The sequence below is a fragment of a genome, unplaced genomic scaffold (genome assembly GCF_019419815.1).
Source record: "Pyrus x bretschneideri cultivar Hongxiangsu unplaced genomic scaffold, Pyrus_bretschneideri_v1 Contig7, whole genome shotgun sequence".
NCBI classification, from domain to species: domain Eukaryota; kingdom Viridiplantae; phylum Streptophyta; class Magnoliopsida; order Rosales; family Rosaceae; genus Pyrus; species Pyrus x bretschneideri.
Window position 1 is genome coordinate 3,931,456 of NW_025999809.1, and position 23,343 is coordinate 3,954,798.

Consider the following 23,343-nt stretch of genomic DNA (forward strand, 5'->3'; position numbering starts at 1 on the left):
AAAAGAAATGCATGCAGTGTTTCATCATAAATAAATAAAAATATACACAATACTTTATTAATTAAGCATGATTTCATCACATTAATTGTATAATACAACGTTGGTAGTCTTTTAACATCAACTTTGGTCAAGCTTTGGTTGGAGACATTAAGATTCAAGAATAGTCTCATACCACCCCCCTATAACCTTTACAAAATTATAAATAATAAAAAAAACCTTTATTCGTTTAAAATCAAATTATTATAATAATTTACGCACAAGGTTTGAACCTGCACATTAGATTCACGAATTTTTTGATCCTTAATGTATTTGTAAACAATATTAATATTTATAGTCCTTTTTACTATTTTATATTTGGTAAACCATTTTACTATTTATGTACAATTTCAGTAATTTTAGAATGAAATTTTGGAATTAAAGTAAAAGGTATTATTCGATTCTCCATTACCACATTCTTTTAGTTCAACTTTCAATTGGTTATTATTATCTTTCAGTACCACAATCACATTTTTTGTGCACATGATATGTTTGACAATGCTTCCTTCGAACTCTAGTGTCGATCACTTTCAAAACTACAAGTAAAACATAAAGGGATGCAAAATATTGAGTTGAGTGGCATCAAAGATTTGAACAAAACACGGAGAGAAATAAAGGGATCATTTTATTTTTATTATTTTAAGGCATTTTAGTTAAAATGATTTCTAAGATTTGCTTAACTTCTCACTTTGGTCCTTGAGAATTTGAAATCATTCTAGAATTGTCTACCGTCAATCATTTTGGTCATTCCATGAAAAATCTTTGTTAAATAAAGACCAAAATGATAAAAAGACCCTCAATACAATGATCCAAAATGATTTGACAAAAATTGAGTTATTTTTGTCATTTTCTTCTCATTTAACAGAGCTTTTTTTATGGATATATCAAAATGATGGACGGTGGGTAAACTGAATGACCAGTTCTATAGATTTTAAATCTTAGAGACCAAATTTAAGTGTTATGACAAACTCAAAGATCATTTTAACAAAAAATTCTTATTTTAAAATAGTTAGTATGTAAAGTGACTTTTAATGTCCATCATCGCGATTGCTATACTAATGTTATCACTTCATATTAATATAGTGTATAAATTTTAAACTATACCTTAAGTTGAAGACATCATTCGTATAATAACATATGAATTAGTAACATTACGCAATCGTAAGTGGAGCCAAATTGGCCCCATCGTCTATGTAGTCACTAAATACATGGGACGTACAGCTGGAATGACGCGTAAGAAAACTTGCTCACTACTGTGCCACATTACTTGCACATTACTTATCTGAGCCAACTCACTCTCACAGTTTATTTCTCAGTCATACAAGTTAATACCGATGAATAGTTATGGTCTTGTGGGCAACAGCATCCATCAAGATATGCAAATTGTATTAATATTGCACAGATATAGCTGGTTCTAATCGCATGCTTCCTGTCCTACGCGCAGAGTTTTTTTCTGAATTTATTTGGATATTTCTTTATTTTTATCTAGTTGGGAGCAAGGAGGGGGCCAAGGCTGCTATGGGAATTTGCATCATTGCATGTGGGAGGGAGGGAGGAGGTCATGTGTGATTTGATGAGGGTGTCAACACAGAGAAATATTTCAGTGTGCTAAGAGTATGGTCCAAAATATTAAGTTTTATAATATGATTTCTTAAAAGTTTATTTTTTAAGTTTTTAACCATGGAGTATCGAGTTGTGTTTCGATACACTGAAAAATATATCATCAAACGTGTTATTCGATTTCCATTACACACAGACAGAGAGAGGAGAGGCCTTATTCACCTTCCTCTTCCTAGATAAAAGGTTTTTCAATGTCGAGGACCATCCGATTCATGACTTGTAAGTTTGTAACTCATGGCTCTGCCATGTGGTGCAGGAAACTAGGGGAGGGACCAAAAAAAGGGAATAGAATGCACCTAGGTTTAGGTTCATTTGCTGACAAACAATATATTGAAAACTTTGTTATATTTCAGTCACAAACGGAGAGAAACTTACTTTGAAATGATGTTATTCTTGTTAGAATATATAGGATATGGAGGGTGTGGATCATGACACATGTAATTAGCCAAATAGATAAGGTAGTTAGGAGTGTGGCTGTTAGAATAATTAGTTAGGATTGTTGGTAAGTAATTAAGCTGGTTAAGGCAGTTAGCTAAGTACTCTTCTATATAGCAACTGTACCCTTTGTAACAAAGAATCAATCAAGAAAATAAAATAGCAATTCATTCTCTCTCTCTCTCTCTCTCTCTCTCTCTAAACCTTCTCTGTTTCCTTCTTCCTCCTCTATGATCTCTCTGTTCTCTTCTTGCATATTACTTAACAATTGTAACGGTATTGTTTCAAACCAATCATGTAGTATTATGTGTTTTAACTTTCCTACGTAACGTACATAACAATACACAATAGGATATACAACAGTTATAACAGTTTCCTAGTAACCCTTCTCCACCAATTAATATCACATCATATAGATGACAGTTTCTTATTTTCTTAGTCACTATCAAATAAAATGAGATTAAACATAAATTAACAAAGCAGTACTCAAGTAATTAGTATTTTATTTACCCAAAAAGAGCTAGGGTTTCATATATTCATTAAAAGAGTGTAGAGGAAGGCTCCACATAAAAGTCAAGCCCACCATTTATGATGAATACTCATAGTTCTATACTACTTAAATCACTCTTCTATGTTATGGAGTGCTCCCCTTCCTTTATTTTTTATTTTTCCATTTCCTCGATCTGTGTCTTCTTGTAGTTCATCCAGCAGTTTATAGTTATAAACTACTTTGTCCTGTCAAATTTTTGCCAGCCTAAACACAATGTCGATAACCATTCATTCTAACTGGTTGTTTGTTTGTCATTCAAGTCAATTGAGGACCTACACCAATAATGTTTATACGGTGAAATAGTATTACACAATTACACTATCAAAATCCCCTCTTATAATTAATTAATACATGCATGAAAACAGATTATCATTTTTTCCCTCCAAGTTCTTCACCATAACCTATTTTAAATTTTAATCCATTTCGACAAGTACCTAACTCGTTTTAAAACTAATGATTTAGAACAATTGGATCAGATGACGCACGATTTGTGTTGGGGAATTCGACTTCAACAACTCTACATTTGATCCTCCAAGAGTTCTTGTACTATTTGGAGTTTTCTACGATGTGAATTTATACTTAATGCAATCGTAATTTTAATATTCTAATGTATAGATTAGTCGTAGTGCATTATTATCTCGTTATATTTGACAAAAAGGTTGAAAACGTGGAAAGAAAATAAAATTAAACATAAAGCAAATTGAAGCATAATTGGTATGGGAACAGAAACGAGAGTTTGGCACCACCATTATGATCTCGCATCGATAATTACAAGATTTTCAGAGGTCCATATATACGTGCCAATTATGAGTTAATTCGGACCAAGCACTCTCAATGCCTCAAAGGTATGAAGCACATATGGGGTCCTATGGTCCTCTTCTCCTCACAGCGATGTGCCAAACAAAAGGCTCGACGTCCCTACTTGGTTGCTACCGAGCCTTTTCCCTCATTACTTGTGTATTTGTTTTGTGATGCCACCATATCCTTAAGTGTCCAACACCACCTTTGTCATTTTCAATGACACACAAATGCCCAACAGTGACAAATGGGAAGCTTGACGTCAATCATTTCCTCCACCAAAAACCGGGGGGAAAATGAAGGAGATTACAACCTAATTGTCCACACGCGTTGCTATGTGTCTGAGAGTAGCGAGATAACACTGCTCGAATACAAATGTTTTTAAAAGAAAGGATAATGCTACCTCCTGAGACCAAATTCTTAAACTAAATTTGTAAATAAAATAATTTTACTAATAAGAACTAAGCACGTTAGTCAACACTTAATTAATAATCCAATCATCTACAACCACATCATTTGGTTTGCAAATTTGGTTTTAAAAATTTGGTATTCTAGCATTACCCTAAAAGAATGTGAAACTCAACAATAGAGTTTATTGTCTTAGCATTACAATATTGTGTAATTTTGGACTTGTAAATAAAATGTTTCTAGTTTAACTTACATAGGTGACAAGTTTGATGTCTAATTATTATGATTATTTTATTGTGGAGTATACTATGCAGACCAAATTTGTAAACTATATGATGTGTCAACAATAGAAAGTAAGCATGTTAATCAATACTTAAGTAATAAACCAATCGTTAACAACCACATTATATGATTTATAAAATTTGGTTTCAAAATTTGGTCTCCCAACCATTACCCTTTATTGTGTAGCTTAACTTAAATTCACTTTCAAAATATAATATATGATATAACAAAAAAAAAATAATTAACATTTTTTTTGAACAAACAATATTATCTACACTAAATAATGGAGAATGATTATACTTTAAACCTCAAGTTTAATTTGGGGGTGGTTTTCAAATCATCGTACAATTAATGTGGGCCTACCATATTAAAGAGTGTGTCAATGTTGAATATCTAAATAACTTTATCATGCCATCAATCCTATAACGGTTAGTATTTCTTTTCATTTATATGTAAGAGGATTTAGGTTTCATTAATTTTTTTTTTTGAACAAACGATATTATTTACACTAAGGAGAAAGAGGTGGGTTAAATCTCACAATGAGCTAGCAATAATATAATTCAAATTTGCCTTTGACGAGAATCGAACGTTAATCCTCTTCACTTTTAGATGACAAGTGTAATACCAAATTATTATAAAAAAAACATTATGTGGCTTAGGCTAAATCTTCACCTAATACATAAAAGACATGCAATATATTGTAAAATTATCAGAAAGACATGTCGAGGACCCATTTTCAATAACATCGATAGTGTTCTCAACTAGTAATTACCATCTGTCCAATCCGTCAAGTGTGAAGTTTAATTACGCAAGGTTTCGATATTAGTTAGACCAAAATAATTCTATTTAAATTGCTTTTCTTTTTTTCCTCTAACCAACGTGGGATTCAACGTATATATGGGCTAAGAATATAATGAATCATTTTGACCACAGAATCAAAGCCCATCCCAAACCTCCAAAAGCGCCCAAACCTCACACAACCACCGGAGGCAAACAAGAAGGAATATCAGATCATCAAAATCCAGTGGTTAACCCCAGCACCGATTAAGAAAAAGCCAGGGGAAACCATATGATATGTTATAGCTGTCAGAGGGTCTAATGGGGATTATGTTTTATATTGTAGGTTATTTCGTAAATTTCTACTTGCCACCTTAAACCCTAACCCTAACCCATTTCGTGTGTGTCATCAATTCCAATGACGACTAAGAAGAAACTCCAAGCGTGCGTCTACTTTCCTGAGGAGATTATAGTGAGCATTCTATCATCTCCAACCCTCAGTCAAAATTATCTCGTCTCCGTCGCCTCTCAATCACTCCATTCCCTTGGCTTGGAAGCGCCACCATTCGAGATGATTCTTCGGTTACAAATACCTTTCAAACCGTGACCTCCAAGCATCCTAAGTTTACTTACCTACTGGGCTCCTGCAATGGTCTTGTATTGGTATCTGTTGATGGTTGTTGGGACTTGTATCTCCGTAACCCATCAACAGGAATGCAATTTTCGATTTATGGTTTGGGTTATGCGTCGGCTACTATAAGCTCTTAGTAGCTGATCTTACTAGGAATTTTGAGACTGTTTTGTATATGGAGATGTTCTCATTGAGAGCGAACTCTTGGAAAAGTATTCATGTCCCTGAACATGAGAGTGATGCATCTGGGCAAGATGTTGATTATTTTCAGTATGTTTTGATGCAATAGATAACTTGGATTCGAGATTTGTAAGGTATCTTGTGAACATTTGGTAGTTCAGGGACTCAGCTTGGATCAAGAATGCTTTAAAACACAAGAAATTCAAAATGGGATTCCATGTTAGCAACTCATCTTTCTTGTGGCCATGGCTATGGAGGTGTCGTATGGTGGCTTTTACAGAATTGCCTTGTAGCATTTCAGTAGAAATACCCGAAAACATTGATCTCATTTTCCACTTAATTATATACCTTTGAGAGTTGTACCTCAAGTTCATACTCGCAGTATCTTACAGATTTTCATTTGTGGGCAGTGAACTCAAATCCTCATGGTGTTAAATTTGAAGAGTATGTTCTCTGTTCCTTAGTGCATTTTTATAAGATCCCATACAGACTTGTTATTTAGGGATTTACTCTGCTTGTTTTCAAGGGGTGTTGATGTTGCAAAAATTAAGAAAAATGCTTTCCACACACCTCTTTTCTCAGCTTCTTACAAATGCCTTTGTATTTCTGGCCTTTGGATCGAACAAATGAAAGCAGAATCAAGAGACAGAAATACACAAGGATGTGCAGAAGGAAAAAGGCGTGTGCTGAAATAATTTCCCAAGATTAATGCTTTTCCAAATGAATATTGTACTTGCTATACTTGCTAGAGAGTTGATTAAAGATATTCTGTTTTTCTGTGTCTTGTGTATAAAGCTTCAACTAACTTTAGGCATGTTAGGCTTTCATAAAAAGTAGTAGAAAATGGCAGATGAGCAAAACAGATCATGGGAAAGTGTAGTTACACTTTAAAGTGGTGTTAACGTTTTACATTCCAATCTGTCTGAATTAACTCGAGTTATTTAGTCGTTTCCTTCATTTATTCTGAGATAGCTGTATAGCTCAGCTAAGATTACCGAAGGCCTTGTCATAGGATATGAACCCCATGAACCAGAATTCATGACCATCTCTTGTGACAATGTGTATATACTTTTCTGAAGGGTTCCATATGTTTGTTGAAGGATTTATGTTCTTAACTAATCAAGCTGCACCACCACCTACATGAGATTTAGCAACTTGTTAGAGGAAAGATAAACCTAAGAATTTGAATTATATGTCCAGTAGAAAATCTACCTTGTAATGCATGGAAGTTGGATGTCCTGGGGACAAATAGTGTAAGAAATCACTGCAGAAGGCTATTCGTACATTGGAGATGTACAGCATCCCAATCACAGATCCATGAGAAGTTGATAGATAGCAAGCATATGAATGTAAGAGCTTCTCTCCTGTAATTCTTTCAAATGTCTGCTGGAATACTTTTTCTTGTCCTCCGGTAGTATGCACCTTTGTGCCGGTATTTAGCCTTGCCTTCGCTGCTTCTGTGAAACTTGGACACATTCTCACTGTCATGAAAAAATTCCAAAATTTGTTATGATCTAGGCTACTTGTATGACATGCAAACGAAGATTGATAAGGGTGAATCAATTCAAAATCCTGTAGGGAGGCTCTACCTGTTAGAAATCAGAAATGCAACTACACAAAACAACTTAACAGAGTTCCAGAGCAATATTTCTAAAAGTTGAGAAGATGAAATCAGAGGAAGAAGAAACACACAGAGCATAACACTCGAACAACTATCATTGTATTTCTTACTGAGCTGAGGTAGCTCGAAGAGTCATTTAACTGATGGAGCTGAGAGAGAGAGAGACATATCCTCAATTCAATCTCAACCATCCATTACAACCTATCTTAAGATCAAGACACTTGTCAAATGATAAGCCCTATGAGACTTAATCAACACAACACAGATTTACACAATAGCTCAGCCTATGAGCTGAGACATCACACACATAACAACCTTGTAACATTTTCTAATCAGCTCAACAACTTATATACTAACACTCCCCTTTAAGTTGTGAACTGATTTCACCCCAAGAAGATTTCTCAAGTAAGTGAACTGCTCCCTTGCCAATGCTTTTGTAAAGATATCTGCTATTTGCTCCTTAGTAGGACAGTGAATCAAATCAATTACTCCTTGCTGCAATGCTTCCTTTATGAAGTGATATCTTCTGTTTATATGTTTGGTTTTCTGATGAAAGATAGGATTCTTGGTGATGGCAATGGCTGATGTATTGTCACAATTCATTGGTGTTGCAACTGTTTGCATCTCACCAAAATCCTCTAGAACAAATCTCAACCAAGTAGCCTGTGCTGTTGCTTCAGAAGCACTGATATACTCTGCTTCGGCTGTTGATAATGCAACACATTGTTGCTTGACTGAAGATCAAGAGAAAATCCCATTTCCAAATGTAAAGGCATATCCGGACGTGCTTTTCATATCATCCTCTGAGCCACTCCAGTCACTGTCACAGTATCCCATTAAGAGTGTTCCTTCACCTTTCTTGTATTCCAACCCGAAATCAAGAGTTCCTTGAACATATCTCAATACTCTCTTTGCTGTTCCATAGTGCTTGTTAGTGGGACAATGCATAAACCGAGCTAAGAGACAGGCAGCATACATTATATCAGGTCTAGTTGCTGTGAGATACAGCAGACTACCTACAATCTGTCTATACTGAGCCTCATCTGCATTTCCACTTCCATCTTCTTTTCTCAGTTTATCACTTGGAACCAAAGGAGTATGTACTGATTTGCAATTCTGTAATCCGAATTTCTTCAGAAGAGATAAGGCATAATTTGTCTGATGAATGAAGATACACTCCTCAGTTTGGATCACTCCCATTCCAAGAAAGTGATGTAACAGACCAAGATCTGTCATCTCATACTTATGCATCATCTCAGCTTTAAAAACATCCATTAACTCTTGACAATTTCCAGTGTATATAATGTCATCGACATAGATGGACACTATGATCAAATCTATGTCTCCCTTGTACTTGGTGTACAGAGTTGCCTCACTGATGTTTTTCTTAAATCCACAGAGCATTAGATATGAATCTATTTCACCATACCAGGCCCTAGGTGCCTGTTTTAGACCATACAAGGCTTTATGTAATCTGTAAACCTTTTCTTCCTCTCCTTGCACCACAAACCCATCTGGCTGTTCAACATATACTTCATCTTCTAATACTCCATTCAGAAAAGCTGACTTCACATCTAGTTGAAATAACTTCCATTTATTCTTTGCTGCCAGTGCAATCAGAGTTCTAACAGTGTCTAACCTTGCAACAGGTGCAAAAGTCTCATTAAAATCAATCCCAGGCTTTTGTGCATAGCCTTTTGCAACAAGTCTAGCCTTGTTCTTCTGCACTGTTCCATCCAAATTCAGCTTTGTTTTATACACCCATTTTACCCCAATCACAGGCTTATTTGAAGGTCTTCTCACCAACTCCCATGTCTGATTTTTCTCAATCATATTCATTTCATCCTGCATTGCCTTTTTCCAAGCTGCATCCTGTGCAGCCTCATCAAAAGATTCAGGTTCAACAATACATAAGTGGCACCTCTCATAAATCTCACTCAAGTTCCTATACCTCAGTGGAGTATTATCATACTGAGATGAAACCAGTGAACTACTTGACTCACCAATAACAGTAACTGGAGGACTTCCAGCTTGAATTTGAGATCCATCAGATTCTTCTTGTTCATGAACATCAGTCAACTCATCAATTCTATCAAACTCTGAAGATTCAGCTGCAGATAAAGGAATACAAACTTCCTTGACTTTGTTTTTCTCTCAGTCCCATCTACCATTCTCATCAAAAATTACATCTCGAGATAACAGAACCTTTTGAGTTAAAGGATTCAGTATCCTATACCCCTTTTCACAAGTGCCATATCCAATAAAAACACCCATAACACTTGTTTCTTCTAATTTGTGTCTTAGATTCCCTGGAATAAGTGAATAACAAACTGAACCAAACACTTTCAAGTGTTTAACCCCAGGTTTTCTTCCACTAAATTTCTCAAAAGGTGTAGTGTTCTTCACTGCTTTTGTAGGACTCCTGTTTAGCAGATACACAGATGTGTTTACTGCTTCACACCAGAGACTGTATGGAAGTTCTTTCTCAAAGATCATGCATTTTGCCATCTCCACAATTGTCCTGTTTTTCCTTTCTGCTACTCCATTTTGCTGTGGAGAGTATGCAATTATGAGCTGCCTTTCTATCCCCAAATCTTCACAAAATTTCCCAAATTCATTTGAGTTGAACTCTCCTCCTCTATCTGTTCTTAACTTCTTTATATGATATCCACTTTGAAGCTCAACCATGACTTTAAATTTCTTAAACACATAGAAAGCCTCAGATTTGTTTCTCAAGAAATATACCCAGCACATTCTTGAATAATCATCTATGAAGGTAATGAAGTATCGATTTCCACTCAAACTTGATGTTTGCATGGGACCACACACATCTGAGTGTATTAGCTCAAGTGGTTCCTTTGCTCTCCACATTGATTCTTTGGGAAATAGTGTTGGAAATGTGCCCTAAAACCAATCATATGATAATACTTTACGGACATTTCAAACTAATGTAGTTTAAATGTAAAGGGCAAAGATTATTGTTTGAGCCGTCTCATATAAATGTTATATGCTTAAACGATAAGTCCAAGGAATATGTGATTGGAAGAATGCGATCTAAAGAAGTTAGATTCATGATACCATTCTTTCGTTGACACATCCTAAACGTTCCTGATCATAGGATTGTCAATTGGGCATTGACAGTCCGTTAAGATCAGTACGTGCTATGTCTTCTCTCAGGGAGAGTGACTAGTCTCGAGTCATTGGTGTGTGTGACATCAAGACAAGTACGTAGGTGCTCAATAGAGAATGAGTTCACTGAACACGATCAACGAAGAGTTCTCATATTCATGTCACATGAGAACTCATGGTTGGGATAATGCAAATTAGTCTTTTGACCTGAGGCATCACAGTTGTCTTGTGGTTAGGTCCTTAATCTTTGATTATGTCAAAGTCACTCCATCAGGAGCGTGTCCATGGCATCGTTGGGGTTAAGCCACTTAGCCATGGAGGCAAGTGAATGCGCAACAAGGGATCTCTAACCTTCAAACTGTTTGAGGGAGAATACTCTATGATATGATTAAGAATCTTTGGCCAAAGTATGAATGAGATTTAGGAATGTGTTCCAAATCACATTCAAGGTAATCATATAAGCACAAGACTCACATTGGATAGTAGACATGAATAAACTATCAAACCAAACAATGTGGTCAAGAGTATTGTATTAGAGAAAGATCGTATTGCATTTGTAATCCTAAAACTGAATAGGTTCTCCACCTCTTCTGATTAGCTTGGGTAACCATGACATGCTGCTAGGCGTCAACCATGGTTTGTGGAAGCCCTAAAAGTGTATTATCACTAACGAGAGAATTGAAAGTAAGTTTCAATTCACAATCGATTTGAAAGAGTTTGAATCGCCCACTGCCTCACTAAAAGGAACCTAATGGATCGTACACCGTGTAAGGTAGAGATTGAAGATTCAACGGAGATGAGTAAGAATAATTAAATGGTTTAATTATTTATGGCAAGGATTAATTAATGTGATTATTAATCAAACGAATAAGTTCGTTGAAGACCTCGGGATAGTTTTGGACCTTAAGGCCCAATGGGCTTCGAACGTCAAGTCCATTGACTTAAGTTGTATGACAACTTAATGAATAATGATTCACAAAGGGCCAAATAGCCCAATGAATACCCTAAGGCCGGCCATTTAGAGAAAGAGTGGGTTTTGACTTATTTACAAGTTTGCCACTCAAATGAATTAAGGTATAAGTGTGACTTAATAGCCAAAATTCATTAAGGGTTGTTTTTGGGGAAATTGGAAAAACACAAATCCTCCTTTCTCTTTAGAAATGGCCGGCCACCCTTGAGGAAAACATCTAGCAATCTTACTTCCTCAAGGTCACTCATTTCTTCTCCAATCTTACTTTGGTGTGGAGACTTAGAGGTTCTCAATTTTGGGAACTTGGAGAAACCTTTTCATCCATCCAAATCCATGGATCTAAGATGCAAGGAATGAAGGCCCTCTCTTTGGGTGATTAGCCTTTGCTTATACAAAGAGGAATCTACAAAGGTATTGATTTCTCAACTCACTTTGTTTTGAGTTGAGTCTTGGTTCACCTATCTACTAGGCTTTGAAGTTCATGTGTTAAGTTTTGTTTTTGAGTGCATATAAACATGATTCCGCCTTTTAATTGTTAATTGCATGTTGTTGATGTTGCTCAAATGAACTTGTTTTTCACAAATCTTCCTTCAAGTGGTATCAAGAGCCTAAGTCTAGTAGTTGGTGAATCCTTTTGGGTTTTGTAGTTCATAGTTTGTGATTTGAATGTTGTAATTGTTACAAGCTTTATTCTTGCTTCTTTGAATGTAAATTTTGTTAGAAAATTTGCCATCTCAAATGTTGTAGATGTAGTTCATATGAGCATGAATTTTGGAGCTAAAATTTGGTGCCATGTTTTTGGGGAAATTCGGCCAAATCCAAAGGGTGGATTTTTGGGTTCTTGTTTGACTTGTTAAAAGTGTTTTAAAGTGACTTTTGGAACCCCTATGTACCCTAGTATGGTTGTATGTTATTTCCCTTAAGTTTGAGTGGTTTTGGTATGTTTTTGGGTGAAGAATGTTCATGGAGCTCTTATGGGTTTTCATGGATGTTCTTCATTGTTCTTGATATGTTCTTGCCAAGAACAAAAGGTTTGGTGTTTTGATTCAAAGTTTTGATTTATTTCATAAAGTTTTTGTTTTGAAATATTTCTTATGTTTAAATATCTTAGATATTTGTTTTGAAAAATTAAAGAAATTTTAGTGGATAGGTGTGTAATGATTTATTCCATTTCACACACCCCACTTACAAAACTTTGAAATTTTTTTTATATACTTTGCTTCAATGGCCGGCCACCCTACTCAATTAGGGTCCTTGTGGGGCTTTTATGCAATTACATAAAGTTTTGATACTTTTGTGTATTTGTACTTTGACCCAAAAGTTTACGTTTTTACGTAAAGGTCCAAAATCACTAAAAGGACAAATTGTTTTGCTCCTTTAATGAAGTTTTAGCTTTTGTGGAAATTTTTGGGTTCTAGTTGTAATTACATGAAGTAGTGGACTTTTGTGTTTTTACAAAGTGATCCCAAAAGTTTAAGTTTTTGCAAAATAGCCCAAAAGTTGAGGTTAATTGCACTATGGCCCAAACAAGTTGAGGTCATAGCATTTTGGCCCAAATTAGGTAGAGAACAAAATTGTTTTGTCTCTTTAAATGAGAATTGGATTTTCATTTCATTTAGCTCCATTTAAATCAATTCTATGGATACAAAAACCAAATGAAAATGTTGCATTCAAGTTTAATTAGTTAAAGCGTTAATTAATTAAAGAAAGGGTGATTATGAACCTAAGCCTACTATAATTGAGCTATGTGAAAGGCCGTTTCAAATTTGTTTAAACCATGGGAATGTGTAGATTAAATTTTGGTTGTAATTTGATATGATCAATTGTTGTAAAAGAGCATAAGCTCTTCTTTACTTTAAAGTAATTTAATTTGATCAATTGTTGTAAAAGAGCATAAGCTCTTATTTACTTTGAAGTACTCCTTTCTTGTTTTATTCGATATGCATGAAATTGGAGTAGTTGGGTCCAACGCCCAATAAGACAAACACGCCTTAATGTGATTAAACGCGTAACTAAAATCAATCACCATCCCTAGACCGAGATTCAACACTAGGCTCGTGTTGAATCGAATCAAAGGTTCATAGTCATCCTAAGGCCCTAAGGCAACTATATAGTCCATCAATGAATGCAAATCTTATGTTAGTAGTACCATATAGTCTTACTTTAAAAACCATTTTAAAAGCATAGTGGGAGTATTATATACTACTAAATCAATCATATGGACCAATAGTTGTAATAGGACCAAAATGTTTTAATTAGGATTAAAATGTATGTTTATATGTGATGAGACCTAAAAACCCTCAACCAAATCAATATTAAGTTGATAAGCGAGAGATGCTTTGAATATCTCTTCGTGGCCTTCCACCGTGGTAGGCTCCAATCGTTTGTGACTTGTACACCGGCTTCACCCTATCATGGGGGAGTACAAAGTGCATGCTTACACTCAGGAGGAGTCTATACGCATATGATGAGGTGAGTGTAGGCAACGAGGATGGCCAATATCATATCATTGTGAGGCTATTCTTGAACCCCTTCATGAACTAAGCATGGTGGGAATAACTTAACTAAGTGCAATGGCGCCGATATCATATCATTGTGAGGCAACATTCTCTAGAGGCCAAATAAGATGGGTACTTGCAAGAGATGCAAATGAGTAAGCGTACTCTCTCATTATTATTATTGCTAACCGATATCGTATCATCGTGAGGTGGGCTTGGTAATGGTGAGTCTCCCATACCCCACTAAGAGTTCAACAAAACTCTCGAATTCCGATGAGGGATATGGAATTTGCCAAAAATAGTGGGTGGTGCTATTTGATTTAAAGACCCGAATCAAATGGCTTAAAATCAATCAATTTATATTCGTTATGTATTTGTTTACCAATATATTTGCAAACGCTATCCAAAACTTGACAAAGAAAAGCCGAATGCTTTAATTTCCGGACTTAGTTCTACAATCCCATAGATTGTCTTTAATGGCTTGTAGATGTAACTAAGTAGTCTCATCCTCACAATCTTCCTATTGATAATGTATCATTGGAAGAATATGTTAGATAAGTCTAACATGAGAAGGACAACACTTTTAATGTCATAATTCTTCAAATACAAATTGTTGTATGAAGAAATAAGAGTTGCTTTGAACAACCCTTAATCAACACAAACTTTAGTGCTTGTTTCTTTGTTACATAAACAAGGAACTTTTGAAGTAAGCACAAGGGCATGGACGCTTTATGTACCATGATTCTTCACTTACAAATTGTTGTATGAAGAAATGAGAGTTGCCTTGAACAACTCTTGAAAGTTTGTAATTATGTTTAGAACATAATGGTTGGTTGACAAAAATAGTCCATCAACGTGGACTTATGATGATTTTGAATCATTGAGTGTTGAAGTGTTAAACCACTTAACGAGACGGAAACTAGGCAAGGACTTCACCTTTGTGTCCCTATCCTAATGGTTCACTAAGTTTATTGTAAAATATATAGTGAACAATAACCGCACGCTCTCCAAATCGTTTGATGTGTATAACACATTTGAAATAAGTTTCAAGAGAGATAGTGGGAGTTTAGGGACCATGACTATTGTAATCAAAAGGGAAGTCAAATGAAGAAGGCAAAATAACTCCAAGGGAACAAACTTTCTTTATGAAAGGATGGACATTGGAATGGGTATTTGCAAGAAATGTCTTGCAAGTGTCAAGAACACACCTTTCGAAGGTGTTGTAAAATGTTCTTGAAAAGTTCATAACAGTTGGTTCTTCTACTTGAATGCATGATTCTGTATTAGTAACTATGTTTTACAATTGTTGTAAAAGTGTGCTAATAAGAAGTAGAAGATTAATGAGAGAAGAGAAAGTACTTCACATTCCAAACGTGAATCGAATATAGATCTATGCGAAAACGGATTGTACTTACTTCCTCATATGAACTACCAAAGAAATTGGAAAAACCAAAGATTGTCTTTACGTCCCAATTTTAAAGGAACATAATTCCGTCACAGTTGTAGAGATGGATGAATGTTTTGTTTGACAAAACATTTTTCTTTATTAATGAATGATTAGATTATGGTAATCTAATTAATTGTCTCTGTAGTAGAGATGATGTGGTAGTTTTAACTGTTTAGAATACGATGATGCTTAAAACCCAAAAGGTTGCAAGGTAGTGACTAATCCCAACTGAGTTGTGATACCTCTAAAGCATAAGTTACGAGTTGGTCATAGATGGATGCTTTGGATCGTTAGATCCGGATCCAATACCTTCTTGTTAAAATTGTATAGAGGCGAAATGTTCGAATCTTTATTCTTTTGGAAAGAAGAAAGAATCACAAAGTTGTTGAGGTTAATTCACTTAGATGTTAGTGGCACTTGCCCACAACATAATACTACTCATGTTGTATGACATTCACCGAAGATCACTCTCGGTTGGACTATAGTTTATTTTGAATAAACACAAGTCCGAATACTTTGCAAAAGGTTTCAAAGAATTCAAGAAATGTAAGTAGATGAGTAAGACGTCTAAAGTATTTACCTCCTTAGATTTGATCCAAGGAAAAAGTAACACTTTAGATTAATTTCCTTGAAAAATATCAAGGAAAATAGCATCGTAAGATAATGAATTTCTCCATTAGGAGAAGAATGAACATGAATAAGATTTAGTTCGTTGGACATTATCAATTACCCATATATATATGATATATACTTCTAAGACAACCTAGTTCCTATACCACAAGCTCCAAGGTAGTCCAGAAGGATTTATAAACCGTCTCAGTTGAATGGTTTGGACATAATATGGGTTTCCGAAACCATTATTAAGATAGTCTTGATAATATATGTCTAAAACTATAAATCACAAGACAGGTTAGTTGTAGAGATCCATCCATCATGGATCTTAGCAAGCTAGTGGGAGCTATAAGCGTCTTATGAGAAAAGATCAATTGTTTGATTTCTCATAAAGATGTAAATGAATCTTTTGTTTACTAGGTTTACAAAAGATTAGTGGGAGGTGATCATATTCCTAAATTTGAATATATATATACATGATATATATTAATTTTGAAAATGAAAGGAATTCTTCATCGTTAAAGTTATGACTTTAAGCATTCTATAATGATAGAATGTATATGGGAGACATAGTCTATATACATGGGATGGAAATCTATAATGATAGATTTCAAGATATAATTAGATTATATCAATCCCTAAAATAGACAAGAGATGCTAGGAAGTTTCTCATATGATGATAAACTTCAATTAGAATGACAATTCTAGTGAGACTAGGAAGTTGTTCTTCTCAAAGGGAATGTACCCTTTGACTCCCAAAGAAATAATGCGTAAATAGAATCCTTTATGCATACGCAGAAAGGTGATTTATGTATTTCATATTGTATGAAAACATTGATATAAGTTGTACCTAGAACGGTACAAGATGATATCAGTGCAAGCCCAGGATCAGAACCATGGCAACTGTCAAGTGAATCCTTAGGTATTTAAGAAATACTAAGGATGGATTCCTCAAGAATGAGGAAGAATTAGAGTAACGTAATGGAAGCGTAAATGTATTAGATTATGAATCTAATCCATCATAGAATATCTCTTCATTATGAATGAAGTGATAATGAGATATCTCTTTATTATGACTAAAGAGATATTTGGGTGGAAACGTTAAAAGTAAATGACTTTAATGTGTTCCATCATGTATGCAAAATATATTGCCATATAGAAGCTTACAACATTGTTGTTTGGATGGGAAAGTTCATTCATGAACTGTCCATTCGGTTCCAACCAAAAAGTGTATGACACTAATGGGGCGATAGCTCAAGCCAGGGAATCAAGGTCTCATCAAGGTCCGAACTCAAATGAGAGACTGAACCACATGATTGAGAATCATGTATAATGGTGACGTCGTTATTCTCAAGGTTGCTTCTATGGATAACATATAGATATCCATTGTCTAGGCCTACTACTCAGCCATTTATGAAATGAATTACAGAAGAGGTATCATCACTGATGAACAAGCTGATTGGCTCTAGTGCAAGTGGGAGATTGTTGGAAATGTGCCCTAAAACCAATCATATGATGATACTTTACGGACATTTCAAACTAATGTAGTTTAAATGTAAAGGGCAAAGATTATTGTTTGAGCCGTCTCATATAAATGTTATATGCTTAAACGATAAGTCCAAGGAATATGTGATTGGAAGAATGCGATCTAAAGAAGTTAGATTCATGAGACCATTCTTTCGTTGACACATCCTAAACGTTCCTGATCATAGGATTGTCAATTGGGCATTGACAGTCCGTTAAGATCAGTACGTGCTATGTCTTCTCTCAGGGAGAGTGACTAGTCTCGAGTCATTGGTGTGTGTGACATCAAGACAAGTACGTAGGTGCTCAATAGAGAATGAGTTCACTGAACACGATCAACGAAGAGTTCTCATATTCATGTCACATGAGAACTCATGGTTGGGATAATGCAAATTAGTCTTTTGACCTGAGGCATCACAGTTGTCTTGTGGTTAGGTCCTTAATCTTTGATTATGTCAAAGTCACTCCATCATGAGGGTGTCCATGGCATCGTTGGGGTTAAGCCACTTAGCCATGGAGGCAAGTGAATGCGCAACAAGGGATCTCTAACCTTCAAACTGTTTGAGGGAGAATACTCTATGATATGATTAAGAATCTTTGGCCAAAGTATGAATGAGATTTAGGAATGTGTTCCAAATCACATTCAAGGTAATCATATAAGCACAAGACTCACATTGGATAGTAGACATGAATAAACTATCAAACCAAACAATGTGGTCAAGAGTATTGTATTAGAGAAAGACCGTATTGCATTTGTAATCCTAAAACTGAATAGGTTCTCCACCTCTTCTGATTAGCTTGGGTAACCATGACATGCTGCTAGGCGTCAACCATGGTTTGTGGAAGCCCTAAAAGTGTATTATCACTAACGGGAGAATTGAAAGTAAGTTTCAATTCACAATCGATTTGAAAGAGTTTGAATCGCCCACTGCCTCGCTAAAAGGAACCTAATGGATCGTACACCGTGTAAGGTAGAGATTGAAGATTCAACGGAGATGTGTAAGAATAATTAAATGGTTTAATTATTTATGGCAAGGATTAATTAATATGATTATTAATCAAACGAATAAGTTCGTTGAAGACCTCGGGATAGTTTTGGACCTTAAGGCCCAATGGGCTTCGAACGTCAAGTCCATTGACTTAAGTTGTATGACAACTTAATGAATAATGATTCACAAAGGGCCAAATAGCCCAATGAATACCCTAAGGCCGGCCATTTAGAGAAAGAGTGGGTTTTGACTTATTTACAAGTTTGCCACTCAAATGAATTAAGGTATAAGTGTGACTTAATAGCCAAAATTCATTAAGGGTTGTTTTTGGGGAAATTGGAAAAACACAAATTCTCCTTTCTCTCTAGAAATGGCCGGCCACCCTTGAGGAAAACATCTAGCAATCTTACTTCCTCAAGGTCACTCATTTCTTCTCCAATCTTACCTTGGTGTGGAGACTTAGAGGTTCTCAATTTTGGGAACTTGGAGAAACCTTTTCATCCATCCAAATCCATGGATCTAAGATGCAAGGAATGAAGGCCCTCTTTTTGGGTGATTAGCCTTTGCTTATGCAAAGAGGAATCTACAAAGGTATTGATTTCTCAACTCACTTTGTTTTGAGTTGAGTCTTGGTTCACCTATCTACTAGGCTTTGAAGTTCATGGGTTAAGTTTTGTTTTTGAGTGCATATAAACATGATTCCGCCTTTTAATTGTTAATTGCATGTTGTTGATGTTGCTCAAATGAACTTGTTTTTCACAAATCTTCCTTCAAATGGTTCCCTGTGATTTTTCCCCAGTGCACAACTTTGACACACAGTTTCACTGTCTTGGATTTCAGGCAGCCCCAAAACCATCTCTTGACTCTGTAACAGTTTGAGACTTCTGAAATTAAGATGACCAAACCTCTTGTGCCAAATTCTAACACATTCCTACACATTTGTCCTCAATGCAAGCTCCTTGTTTGTGTTAAGAAATAAAGGAAAACATCTATTTCCTTTCTGCTTCACACTGACCACCAGATTTTGTAAGGATCTATCATCAAACACATCCACTTTGTAATCTCCAAATAAAAGAAAGTAACCGTGCTCAGTTATTTGTCCCACACTTAACAAATTTTCTGCAAGACCAGGTACTAACATGACTTCTTTTATATATCTTCGACCCTTTATTGTTTCAATGATCAGTGTTCCCTTCCCTTCAACTTCAACCAAAACTCCAGTGCCAACTTGGACTTTGGCTTTCACTTTCCTATCAATATCAACAAGTAAGTCTTCTCTGGATGTCATATGATTACTACATCCACTATCTATATACCATTCATCACTTATCTTCCTCACTTCTCCAGAATGATTTGCATAAAACAAATTTCCAGTTTCTTCAACCTGATTAGCAAAGTTCACATGCTGCACAGCCTTGTTCATATTACAATACCTTGCAATATGCCCAATTTTGTTACACTTGTGACACTTGACTTTGTTTTTAAGCCAACACTCTCCATAGTGAAGTTTATCACAAAATTTACACTTATCCCCAGTGTTGTTTGCCTCATTCTTCACAGTGAATCCACCCTTATTACTCCAATCACCCTTGTTACTCCATTGTTTCTCTTTTGGCTTAAAATTCTTGTGATATTTGTTACTGTTTGGCTGACCACTGAATCTATTAGACTTCGGGACAAGTTTCAAACTAGTGAATGCTTTCTCCATACTACTCTCTCCATGTCTATCCAGCCTTTGTTCATACCCCTTCAAGATAGCTACAACATCATGTGCATCTATGGTGTCTAAATCCTTAGTATTCTCTATCACAGCTGCTATACTATCATAGGACTTAGGTAAACTGATTAATAATTTCTGAACAACTCTTTGATTACTCAGATCCTCACCATAGCTCTTCATTTGATTAATCAGATCAAACAATTTAGCAATATACACAGAAAGAGATTCACTATCATTCATGCGAGTGTATTCAAAATCTCGCCTAAGACCTTGAAGTTTCACAGACCTTACTTGTTTATCACCAACGAACTCTTGTTTCAGAATATCCCACGCAGCCTTCGCACTTTCCTGAGTTGCAATCCTCAGGAAAATTTGATCTGAAACTGCACCCTGAATAATACCGAGTGCTCTAGCATCCTTAACAACATTCTCACGCAGCAGCTTCCTCTCCGCCTCTGTGAGTTCCTCCTCCTTCGCCGGAGCTCTGTACCCACTCTCTACCATATTCCATAGCTCATACGAGCGAAAGATGGTCTTCATTTTGATTTGCCAGAAATCAAAATTCTCGCCATTGAAAATTGGAGCCCGAAGTTCTCCTCCTCCAGATCCAGCCATACTAGACACTCAGATCACTGCAATAAGCTTTTGCTGTGAATCCGAGCTCACCCACTCGTAGAAACAACGCCCAGAAGCTTAGATCGAACTCGGCTCTGAGGCCATGTTAGAAATCAGAAATGCAACTACACAAAACAACTTAACAGAGTTCCAGAGCAATATTTCTAAAAGTTGAGAAGATGAAATCAAAGGAAGAAGAAACACACAGAGCATAACACTCGAACAACTATCATTGTATTTCTTACTGAGCTGAGGTAGCTCGAAGAGTCACTTAACTGATGGAGCTGAGAGAGAGAGAGAGACATATCCTCAATTCAATCTCAACCATCCATTACAACCTATCTTAAGATCAAGACACTTGTCAAATGATAAGCCCTATGAGACTTAATCAACACAACACAGATTTACACAATAGCTCAGCCTATGAGCTGAGACATCACACACATAACAACCTTGTAACATTTTCTAATCAGCTCAACAACTTATATACTAACACTACCAACATAGTGAACTTAACAAATTGAAAATTTTCTTCTTTCTAACTTTATAGCAAGGGAGAAACATAGGAGTTCACAAAAAGGAAACTCACAGTGGTTCCAGACATTATCCGCCATGGCCTCTGCTCTTCTGGTGGCAACTTCAACCCTTTTACCGCACTGGCTCAGTGCCTCAACCATATTAGCCATCGGACCTGCAGCACAAAGTAATAAAAATAAAAATGAAACATTAAAAATAAAAGCAATCGTTCCAACTTATCTCCTAATCACAGTCTCAGACTAAATGAAATAACGTAAGAAAAAGATTATGCCAACCCAACAAACTATAATCAATAAGCTCTTTACATGTAAGAAACCAAGTATCTTCCGTAAGCATGGATAAAACTAAAGCACAAAAATTTCGGAAAAGCAATGTTCCTTTATTTATTTAAATGAAGGTTAACTAGTTATCATGATCGTAAATGAAGGATTGATGTTATGCTTCATATTCACAAGTGAAGGCAAACCAAATTCTTAAGAGAAATGTACAGAAACAAGGGAGCTATGGAAACACTAACGCTTGGTAGAAGAATTCGATGTCGCTGGAACAGGCGAATAATGGACATAAGGATTGTTGGCCTGGGCTGTGCCTTGAGCTTCAAAGGGACTATTCATGTTCATTGTTGAGAGAGTGGAGAGTCGAGTGGTGGATGCGATCAGGTTTGTATTTATTTGTTTTCTTTTTTGGTTTATATGATAAGCTCGGTGCACAATAACAAGAGAAGAGAAAAGAGATGCCAATGAATGGTGGTGGTTGGGGGGCGGTTGGGGGGCCATAGGAATGGGTGATGGAAATCTTCATATGCCGTCGAACTTAAAAGGAAAAAAAATATGCCAACTTTTATCTAGTAAAGCATATTGTTGGATATTGTATTTTATATGTACTTTCGCTAATGATGGAAGCACTCAAATCCGTTGTAACAAATATAAATTTGTTTAGATTCTTCAGAAATCTATACATCATATATATAGAAGTAAATATGGTTGTATATCATGAATTTGTGTAAAGAAAAAAATTAATCCTTATGTTAGTGTTGTTCGTGGTTTTGCAAAGCATGCATTACTTTTTGTTATGCTGGAGTTTCTAGAAAGGAGTTGGTTTTAGTTCAAACAAATTAAAGTGGAATATTAGCTGGTTTGCGTCCAATGCGTTATTAACTTATTAGTTAGTACGTAAGGGAATAAACAAAAAATGAGGTGCATAAATACATCAAAAGAAATAGGTTTCTCCACCTTCTACCTTCTACGCTCCTAAATTTAGATCAGAAAAATGTTAGGCTAAATTTGCAAACTATGTGATGTGTCACCAATACAAAATAAGCACGTTAATACTTAAGTAATAATCTAATCATCAACAACCACGTCATATAGTTTACGAAATTTGGTCTAAATAGTTACCCTCCCTAACATTACCATTTAGACCCATGCACTTCTTAGCTTGCTTATAAGTATGATACTCCATTCATTAATTGCTTAACCCAAGCAAATAATTTGTAATCACTTTAGCATCAATTTAAAAAACATACACCATGAACAATGGATTCCTCAATCAGTTATCATTACATTCTTGGCCCTTATGTGTCTCCTTGTCTCCAACACCACTTGCAAATGCAAGAGTGTTTTCATTTGTTAGCAAGCAAACCTGAGACCAATTTGGCTAAAAGCATAAGAAATGCATAAAATCTCTTTGGAATGATATTCTAATTCGATCAACATTTAATCTCAAAAATCTAGATACAGCCATTCCTAAAGTTGCACTAACAAATGTACAACAAAGCAACAAAGCTTTCTTTGGAAATGCGCTCAACACCACCAATAGTGTTAATGGCTTTGGACCAATAAAATAGTACGCAGATTCATATGATTTTGCGCTAGGGAGTTTCGTTCTCGCATTATAAGGGATCAAAGACATTGACAAATTGATCTCCAAAATTGTCACACAAGTCCACGACGATATTGTTTGTT

At 35.7% G+C, this 23,343-nt stretch overlaps 1 protein-coding gene across 1 annotated transcript; it reads right to left on the reverse strand.

The window, feature by feature from the left end:
• Positions 1-5,143: 5,143 nt before the first annotated feature.
• Positions 5,144-22,193, reverse strand: LOC103961420 (GEM-like protein 2). Its single transcript, XM_048573766.1, has 4 exons — positions 21,897-22,193; positions 21,432-21,533; positions 6,930-7,198; positions 5,144-6,853 (listed from the first exon to the last, which is right to left on the reverse strand). Exons 1-4 carry the CDS (start codon positions 22,153-22,155, stop codon positions 6,833-6,835), a joined length of 651 nt encoding a protein of 216 aa, XP_048429723.1. The 5' UTR covers positions 22,156-22,193; the 3' UTR covers positions 5,144-6,832.
• Positions 22,194-23,343: the final 1,150 nt, after the last annotated feature.

What these genes read in the sequence shown, in the direction of transcription:
- LOC103961420 (XM_048573766.1), bottom strand. Translation starts at nt 22,155, where the DNA reads ATGGCCCCCCAACCGCCCCCCAACCACCACCATTCATTGGCATCTCTT. An exon ending in GGATAATGTCTGGAACCACT is followed by an intron (nt 7,199 to 21,431) that starts GTGAGTTTCCTT and finishes TTTTCATGACAG; the next exon opens with TGAGAATGTGTCCAAGTTTC. An exon ending in CAACTTCCATGCATTACAAG is followed by an intron (nt 6,854 to 6,929) that starts GTAGATTTTCTA and finishes AATCTCATGTAG; the next exon opens with GTGGTGGTGCAGCTTGATTA.